At 46.9% G+C, this 9,536-nt stretch overlaps 1 protein-coding gene across 1 annotated transcript in view; it reads right to left on the bottom strand.

Annotated features, from left to right (window-relative positions):
• The window catches only part of DSC3 (desmocollin 3), a 51,749-nt gene extending 43,371 nt beyond the window's left edge, over positions 1 to 8,378 (bottom strand). The window contains exon 1 of the mRNA XM_005857083.2: positions 8,361 to 8,378. Within this exon, the coding sequence (XP_005857145.1) occupies positions 8,361 to 8,378 (18 nt within the window). The remainder of the gene's footprint in view (positions 1 to 8,360) is intronic.
• Positions 8,379 to 9,536: the final 1,158 nt, after the last annotated feature.

The following is a 9,536-nucleotide window of genomic DNA, read 5'->3' as shown; positions in this document are numbered from 1 at the left end:
CCGCAGGGCGCTCCTGGGCGCGGGGAACGCGGCCCTCCCTGGACTCCTGGGGAAGTTCTGGGCTTGCCTGCCGGTTGGCACAGGACACATGCTGTTCCTCCCCAGTCGGACGCCCTGGTAGCAGGAGGAACATGATCCCCAGCGGCAGGAAGAAGCTGGCGTTTGCTATGCCGGGAATTAATCCCAAGTAATGGAAATTCTGCCCTCTGACCATTCCAAGCACCCAGCACATGCGTGATTACATCCGGAGCTTCGTGCACGGCCCAGCCTGTGGCCCTAGGAACCTTCTAAGAAAGACGTGTTTTTCTCATACGTATGGGAATGAGTGATTTAGTAATTACACGGGGATTGTACTAAGAAGCAATTTTTCAGATTATGGTAAAAGGAAACTACCACATAAAACCCTTCACTCTAAAGGAGACGTATATATTTAATATCATTTGTCAACAAACAAAAAATGTGTTAAAACATAAAAAGCATTTCTGTGAGTAAAAGTATTGCAACCTGAGAGAAGCCGATTAAGGTAACACCTCAAACCGTGCTCTGGAAAGAACAGGGGAAGGCGGGGTTTATAGGGCAGAAACCACAAAATGTAATTCTTTCATGCAAATGGCCGATGGCTGGCTTGGGTAGCAGGGGTTGGTTAGTTTCAGGATGCAGAACCAGGGGAGTGAAAACTACAAGCAGGTCAGGTCCATGTGTGTTCCAGGGTTTTTATGGCTCAGCCCTGAGCCAAGGTTAGCAACAGGTTTAGCAACTTAATTGAGAACTGAGGTACAGGATGTGCAGAGGCCCTGTTTTGTTAAGAGCCTCCGGACTCTCTTAGCAACCTTATTCCATTTTTCCCCACTATCGCATCCGACAAACGTGCCAGGGCCCCAAATCAAACAGGCGTAAGGGGCTGGTGGAAGGAAATGTGCAAAACCCACTTCCTGCCCCACACAGCTCCAAGTCTGAGAGGGAACCAAGACCACCATCATGGACCCGTCGGATAAACTTTTCAGTGGCGAGGTGACTCCCAACCCTAGTCCTTTATGTCTCCCTCGGTTGAATTTCGTGTCCTCTCAGCCCCCACCTGCAAGATTCAGAAGGAACTCCTTCTAGGATGTGTTGCTGCCCCTCAAAGTCCAAGTGCAAGTTCCAAGGTCAGAACCCTCGGGTGGTCCAGATTAACCCGGGCAGGTGCTACGCCTTCGTTCATCCCAGCCTCGTCACCTCAGTAGGCTCATTGCTAAAGTGTTGGGATTCCCTGAAGCTCACAGGCCTCAGCTCTCAGGACTCAGACATGGTCAGCCTTTCCAGCCCATCTCTCCAACGCTCAAGGCTCCATCAAGAGATTCTGTCTCCCCTCTGGAGGCCTCTGCATAGAAGAGCACTTCCGTTCTCAGGAAAAGCTTTTAGAATTTCTCTCCGTGCCCACCATTGCACCTCCCATCCTCCAAACCTTCACCTTCACCCAGAACCTCAGGGAACGCCTCTCAAAGTTTCCTCTGGCCCAGCCAGCCTTTAGGAGCACAAGTGGATTGTGGCTTTCCTAGAACATAGGTGATAGTTTCCAGGAACTAAATTGTGTCCCCTTAAATTTATATGTGGAAGCCCTAACCCCCAATATAACTGTATTTGGAGATAGGGCCTATAATGCAGCAATTAAGTTTAAGAAAGATCATAATGGTGGGGTCATGATCTGATGGGATTCGTGTCCTTATGAGATGAAACACCGGAGAACAGAAAGCCAACCTCCTCTTTCTCTTTCTTTATCTCCCTCTCTCTCTCCCCCATCTCTCCTTCCTACCTCCCCACCCTCCCTCTCAGCTGTGGACACAAAGAGAAGGCAGCTGTCTACAAGACAGGAAGAGAGCTCTCATCAAAAATCAAATCAGTCTGCACCTTGATCTTGGACCTTCAGCCTTCTGAACTCTGAGAAATAATGCTCAGGTAAGAACCAGCAGAGGAAAAGGGCAGGTAGGAGGGTGTTCCAGGCAGCAGGAACAGCAAAGCTGTGGAGAGTCTGGTGAGGACTTTCCATGCCCTGGAAACAAGAGAGTGTCTTCAGAACCAGCTCCTGTGGCTAGGAATTAGGTTAGAAAGAAGCCGGAGACAAACCAGGCTGAGGAGTGAAATTTCATCCTGGAAGAGATGAAGAATCATCCACTCGAGCTATAAAAAGGGTTCAAACGGGAACCAGCCCTAAGGACCCTCAGGTTCTTTTGCCTGCCACCACCACGCAGCCAAACACAGGACCCAGGTGCTGATAGAAGGAAAGTGATTTATTCAGGTGCCGACTGCCTGAGAAGATGACAGGCTCATGGCTTAACAACCACCTTAATATCTCAGGGTAGGCAAAGGGCTTTTATAGGGGGATCATGGAAAGAGGAGAACTAAGGAATTCTGAGGACAGGATGTGTAATTTCATAGTCTAGCTCTCAATGGTTTCAGTGCTCTTTTTCATGTGTGTCAGCATCTGGCATTTGTTTATTTTTTCTCTCTCAGTGGGTTTTATTTCTGGGGACATGTTGCAGGCCTGGCCAGCCATTAGCACCTGCTACACTTCTGTGGTCGAGGCCAGTGAGAAGGGAAAATGGTATTGCTGCTGCCTGTAACATGCTCATTTATGAAACTATTAATATTTTAGATTAAAAGTTGTGTTAGTTTATTCTTATTTTTAATTCTTGGTTAGCTAATTAAATGTGAGGGTTTTTTTTTATACCCTATGCATACCTACATACCTGTTACATAACTACAGTTAGAGAGTGATCACTTTGGGCGAGGTAATGAACGCAGTTTCGTTAATGATCGTGTTTATGCATTGACACTGCTTTCCCTTAATACTGAAGGAATAAAATACTTCGAAATGTTTCTCTTCATTCTAAGTAGTCCTCATTTTCAGTAATTTTAATGTTATCTACCAGAGTGAGCCTGACCTGATTATTTTTGTCCTGCCAGTGACTAAAACTCTAAGATAGCTATCAGCTGCTTGATTCATCTGTGCTGTGTAATTAAGATTGTTGAGCCCATTAACTCCATGTTAAACCTATTGACTATACCCTAAGCTTTCATTTTTTGCTGCTACAAAATAAAAGTTATCAAAATATACTTCAGAAATAATGTAATAAATAACATTTGGAATACTTTTATTTGTATTGCAAAATTCTAGTTGCAGTATAAATAATAACTGGATATAGTATTAGTAATTATCTTAAAGTTGCCTGTGTTTTAGCATGTATTTGCCCATCATGAGAATATTAATCTAAGTCTTAATAAAAAGCAAGGCATTTTTATAATCTAGAGAAGAATTTTTACAGGCAGTTAAGTTTTTCCTCCCTCCTTCTCTGGCTGGTTCCCCAGTTCTCACCTGGGGTTAATTGATGTTTCTAATATGACTTGGAGATAAATTTAAATTGCTTTTCTTTTTTTCATGTAAATTTTAAATGAGTGTTTGTAAATGTATTTAAAACATGAGCTTCAACCCGGCTGGTGGGCCGGTATGGCATGGCTCAGTGGTTGAGCATCGACCTATAAACCAGGAGGTCACAGTTCGATTCCTGGTCAGGGCACATGCCCAGGTTGTGGGCTCAATCCCTGGTGTGGGGCGTGCAGGAGGCAGCCGATCCATGATTCTCTCTCATTATTGATGTTTCTAGTCTCTCTCCCTCTCCTTTCCTCTCCGAAATCATTTAAAAAGTATTAAAAAACAAACAAACATGAGCTTCAGTTTGAATATAATTAAAACTGGAATTCATTTTAAGTCATTATGAGCCATCATACAGCATAAAAGTTATTCTGAAATGTCTTTAATACCCTAACCCCCAAATGCAGTCATTTGAAATCACTACTAAAAAGATAGAAAAAAATCTTATTTTCCCTGTTATTTTCTTAGTTTGAGGCAAAAGAGCAGCAATGATAAAGGATCAAAAATGGGAAGTGATTTTATGCGAAACTACAAAACTTCAGGAATGCAGGTGTGTTGTACAGTTTTCAGCAGAAAGCAAACAGGATCCGTAAGAAGAGTTCTCTGTGCCTGGGAGGACGCTGGGCCAAGGGCCTCAGGAGGCGGGCTGACCCCTGGCCCACTGAGCCCAGCTGCCTGGCCCCGGGGTGCACCAGGTGCCGGGCTCCCCACTCACCGCAGCCCTGACCTGCGCAGTGGTGTGGCCAGTGAGTCTCCTCAAACGCACCTAGAAATACAACCGGAGCCACCACATGATGTTTGCAGCGAAGGTCCTAGGAGTGAAAATGGAACTTTATGAAAAGACGCTTACAACCAAGTAAAAGATTGGTTTGAACAGTCCTTGTTTCACAAAATGAGCTCTGCCAGGAGAAGGCAACTCAGAATCACGTTTGGAATATTATTTAGGACACAGAGGGCAATAAATAATAACCGAACCAATCACTTGGAACAACAGTAGGGGGCGCTGTACCAATGTGAGCCCGGATGCCAGGAGCCCTGGCAGGTTCTAGATGGCAGTTGCCTGGCAGGTATCCACATGCTCTTTGAGGGAGGCCCTTCCCTTCTGCGTGGCGGCCGGATTCTCTCCCCCACCGCTGTCCCCTCCTTTGGGGACCTCTGCTGCTGCTGCTGCCGCTGCTGCCGCTCTGGCCTCCTGTCCCAGGAGGGGCTGCTCTTCCTGTCCCAGGTGTGACGGGAGGCCCTCCGCCACCTTCCCAGAGCACCCCGAGAGTAGCCATGACGTTTTGGCCATTTGAAAACTCTGCTGGAAACTTGGGGGTAACAGAAAGTGGAAGTCAAGAGTAACCTATAGGAGTGCATTGCTGCCCAGAACACAGCCATCCCAGAATCCCTGGCCTTCTCCTCTCCTGTCTCCCCAGGGCAACCCACCCTGGGCTACCTCCACCCCCAGGGAAATGGTCCAGACCAGGAAGGGAACTTCAAGTCCAGCCCCAAATGATCCCTGGCCTCTCAGGCAAGAGAAGTTTCTCCTTCCTCCTTCTCTGGCTGGTTCCCCAGTTCTCTCACCTGGGATTAGTTTCTGTCCAGCGTGATTGACAGTGGGACCATCCATCCCTTCAGGAAAAAACTCACTCCCATCCACAGAGGCGTGGCCTTTCACTGTCACCTGGGCAACAAGCATACCAAATTCAGACACTGTGCACTTCTCAAATTCAGAGTTATTCCGCTGAAGTCACACCTGGACAAGGGTCTAATGCAGGTAGGGTGTGTCCAGCTCAGGAAGGCGCTCTCCCAGGCCGGCCCACTTACTGAATGATTTAAGAACTGTTACAATGCTTTCCTCTTCCCCCACTAGATCTTCAGATGCCCTCACACATGGGCTGTCTTCTGCCAACAGGCCTTTTAGGGAGGGAGGTGTGTCTCCTGGTGACTTCTCCCAGGCCCGGAAGGCATGGTGATTTCCACACAAAAACAAAAGGGTATTGTGTGAGTGATAACTTCTTACAGTAACCGGACAAAAGCCGAGTCACAAAGGCCTGACACAGGGTGAATTTTCAGTCCTCCTCATCTTAGAATCATCTCCAACCCTTCCCTCTGGTTCAGGCCTGACACAGGGTGAATTTTCAGTCCTCCTCAGCTTAGAATCATCTCCAACCCTTCCCTCCGGTTCCCTTGGAGGGAGCCCCCTCCCACCGGGCGAGGCCGGCGTTTGTCCTGATGTTGTCATGTCCCCGGAGCTCTTTGTGCGCAGCTGTCTGGGCAAAGGGCATTGCTCAAGCGCCAAGGCTACAGGTGTGAGTGGGCTGCCTTCCAGATCCCAGGTGCCACTCACCCCCACCTCACTCTGATTCACCGCTGCATCAGCCTCCTTTCTTCCCAGGGTTTGGGGGGGGCCCGTCCCTCCCTATCAGCTGGGGGAAGAGGCGGATCCCGCTGCTCCAGTGCCTCTCAACTAGCTCGGGAGGAGAGAGGCAGCCTTTCCCAGCAGTTCCTCCCGGGCATGGAATTATTTAGTTCAGCATTTATAAATGTATGTGTGTTAATTCTTGTATTGACTATTAGTTATATACCCACGAATTTTATTTATTCAAGATTCGCTCATCTTCAGACTGCGGAATCTCAGAGGGAAGGGGGGGCAGGGCGGGTGGGGGAGGTGATCAACCAAAGACCTTGTATGCATAGAATGATGGCCCATGGACACACAATAGGGTGGTGATGGCCTGGGGCAGGGGCAGGGGGTGGGCTGGAGGAGGTCAATGAGGGGGGAAAAGGACATATGTAATAATTTCAACCATAAAAATTTAAATAAATAAATAAATAAATATGTCTTTTCTTTTCAGCCCGCCCTGTCCCATGCCCTCTACATCTAGATTCGGAGTAATTTCCTCCTTTAACGTAAAAAAACCATTGAAACCTGTAAAGAATTTTTGTGAGTTTATTTGAGCCAAACTGTCGACATACGCCGGGAAGCAGAACCTCAACAAATTGAGATAATGCTCCGGAGGATAGCAGGGTTACATTTGTATTTATACATTTGCAATCAAAGGAGGGGTGTAGGTGGGTTACATGAAACTCATTGGTGATAGATTAAGGAGGAGGGATAAAGCAAAGCAGGGGAAACCCCTGGGATTGGATAAAAAGTGAAATGATGGACACATACTTAGGTGGGTGCAGGATCAATTAACATGATAATGAAGGAATTTGTGGTATCTGTCCTGGCACCCAGCACATTTGGTTGTGCCCCAGGGGCTCCAGAAAAAGGGAAGTTACAAGTTACCCAGACATTTCAAGGGTATGTTATCATAGATGCAAAAAGACAGATAGGCTCAGTTAAAGTAAAGGTTGACCTTGTCAGCGAAGATACTGGCCTAGGACGTAACTGCCCACCATAACTGCTTTAGTTAAAGTTTAATTTCAGACCATCCTTTGTGGTGACTTTAGGTCTCTGAGTTTGCAAGACCGCCATGCAGGCCTCCTCTGAGCTTGTCAGGTCAGCATGTGGCCCCTTTCGTCCACAGTCCGATCAGCTGTTGAGTAGGTTGATGCCTCAACAAGTAGTTCTTTTCTTGCTTTGCTTTCAAGCATCGCATTTGTGTGCCTCTCAGTGTCATAAACTACACGCTTCCCTAACTGGTGATCTCGTCTTCACTTGCACGTCTCTGTAAGGTTACATCAGATACCTGTTCCGCTAAACAACCCCAACATAGGGAGCCTGCCTGAACATTAAAAAATGAGGTGCTGACAACACTCTTAGTAGGCATGTATGTACCAGAAAGGTTATTTCCTGCTCAAGCCAACATGCAACCAGATAGTATCTGGAACGGCTTCTACATCGTCTAATGATGATCTGATCTTACCTGCTGGACTGTTTGTTCCAAAGGTCTAGCAGAGACTGGGGAACTGCCTCTTCCCACGCCTGTCACCCCAGAATGTGTGGACAAAAAGGACTTGGGCACAGCAGGCACCATGGGTATGGCTATGGCATCTTTTCTCCTTTATGGTGACCAGCCTTTCGGTAGTCATCCCAGGACACTTGACACAGATGTCGCCCAATCTCAACTTTCCCTTTGTCATTGGTGCACCAGAAGTCAGGCTGTCTTTCTCCAGAGAGATGCCGGGAAGTGATGAGCATGCAAAGTTATGACCTAAGGTGAGTCAAAGAACAGCTTCCTTTCTGCCACATTCCTTTCTTGTGACACACACATTCTTCCCTGGGAATCCAGTGCTCTGAGCCTTTCCCCACCAGTCTCTCCCAGGGACAGTTCTCCAACCTCATCCATTCACAGGAGGAGGTATGTACGGTGGCAGCTGGCCAGGCATGTGCCAGGTTTTCTCCAAGTCTGACCAAGGACCTCTGACATGCTCCTCTCCTCAATTCCTTTTAGGGGTTCTTTACTCATCTTGAAATACGATGACAGAGACACAAAACCCAGGAAATCACGAGACCCATTTTGGAGGAATTCAGGCCTTGAAGTTTTCCTAAGATGCAGGTTCTTCATTTTTTAAGTGTCATTTTTAGTTAGAGGTAACATCTCCAATCCCCATTGTTTAGCCCTTATTATAGCATCTATAGAAGCCATCTAATATGTACTTTTACAAAAAAAGGCTTAAGGCTATTTTTGTGTATTTCGTTAGGTTCTTACCTGATGGGCATGAAGAAATAGACTGTAGTTCCTGGCCATTATGGCCTGTTTTTATCCCTTGATTTCAGTAAATTCCAGCAGAAGTATATATCAAGCAAGTATTTCTCCCACATACCCATTCAAATCTCAATGTTTCCTGTCCTCAGTGAGATATCCATGGCTAGCAAGCTTCCAATGGTTTTGCTTTCCCATCTCAAGGACAAGAATATTTAACTCTTGGGCTTGGGGTTTTAAATTGTTTCCAGATCAACTGTCTATGTTATTCAGATTTTCCTCTGTTGGCAATAGACACAGTTCTCACAACTTACTTTGATGGCCACGGCCATTGGGAAAAAGAAGAACATCCCCTATATTTTTGGGATTCCTTTCCCATTAGGATAGCAAGAGCTGTCTAGTAAGGCTTTTAGCATCATGGCACAGAAAACATGAGACAAGGATAGGGGCTTCCATTGCTTTCAGACAAAGCACTGCCATGCAATGTCTTATTAATCAGGAGTGTATGCCAGTGTTGGGGGAAAACAGCCCGGCTTCTCTTCCAGATACTAGTAGCTCTGTTCGCCTCTACCTACTGTTTGTGTTTTAGTTTTTGAATCTTTCCCTTTAGCGCATGCTTTTCCTACTTGTTTGCCTTTCCATCCCACACTCTTAACTGAGACATGCAAATGTTCTTACACAACCCTGTCTGGGACATATTTTATGGCCTCTCTGGAGTGGGGAGTAGTCTTATTTTCCCTATTAAGCAAGCAAATGTTTACAGAGTAGCAGGGTTAAAATTTTAAACAGCAGTTTTTACCCAAGATGGAGGTTACTATACTTTAAGACATGCAAATGTTCTTATGCCACATGCAACTGACAGTGGTGAAGGCATGATTCCTGAAGCTACACGTTTTCTTTCCCGCCTCTTTGAGGAAGACCAAACAGTCCTGACACCCACGCTACTTTACATTGAGATGGCAAGCCCCCTCCCTGCGGGCATGGCCATGACCCATGACCAAGCCTCAGCTTCTGTAATCCGCTTGCTTCTTCTGCTTCTGCTCCAGCAGGGTCCGCTGCCAGCCAAGCTTCTGCTGTCTCAGGTCACGGCCCTCCTCCCCAAACTGCAACGGATACCCGGAAGCATAACATGTAACATAGGAAGAATGTCTAGAATGTATGTATATGCCATATAGGGGAGACAAAGGGCCCGGGAGAATATAAAATGCCAAACCCCGCTTTGTTCAGAGCTCAGCCTCTGGAGGGGACTCCACTGAGCCAGCACCCGTGCAAATAAAACAGTTCTTTTCTGAATCTCCGAGTGCGTATGGTTTGTGGCTTCCCCCCAGCCTGATTTCTGCCATAACAACGCAGCCTGAGAAATGGGCATTTTGAAGAGGCCATGCGGGAAAGATTTCCTGAGCCGTGAACTCTGGTTGGAGACCTGAACGACAGAGGGGACAATGCTCTGGAGGAAAAGCCTTCCAGCCTGAGAACAGCAAGCGTGACGC

Source organism: Myotis brandtii, unplaced genomic scaffold, assembly GCF_000412655.1.
Source record: "Myotis brandtii unplaced genomic scaffold, ASM41265v1 scaffold107, whole genome shotgun sequence".
NCBI lineage: Eukaryota > Metazoa > Chordata > Mammalia > Chiroptera > Vespertilionidae > Myotis > Myotis brandtii.
Note: the sequence above shows the minus strand (reverse complement) of the source record. Positions and strands in the feature narration are given on the sequence as shown.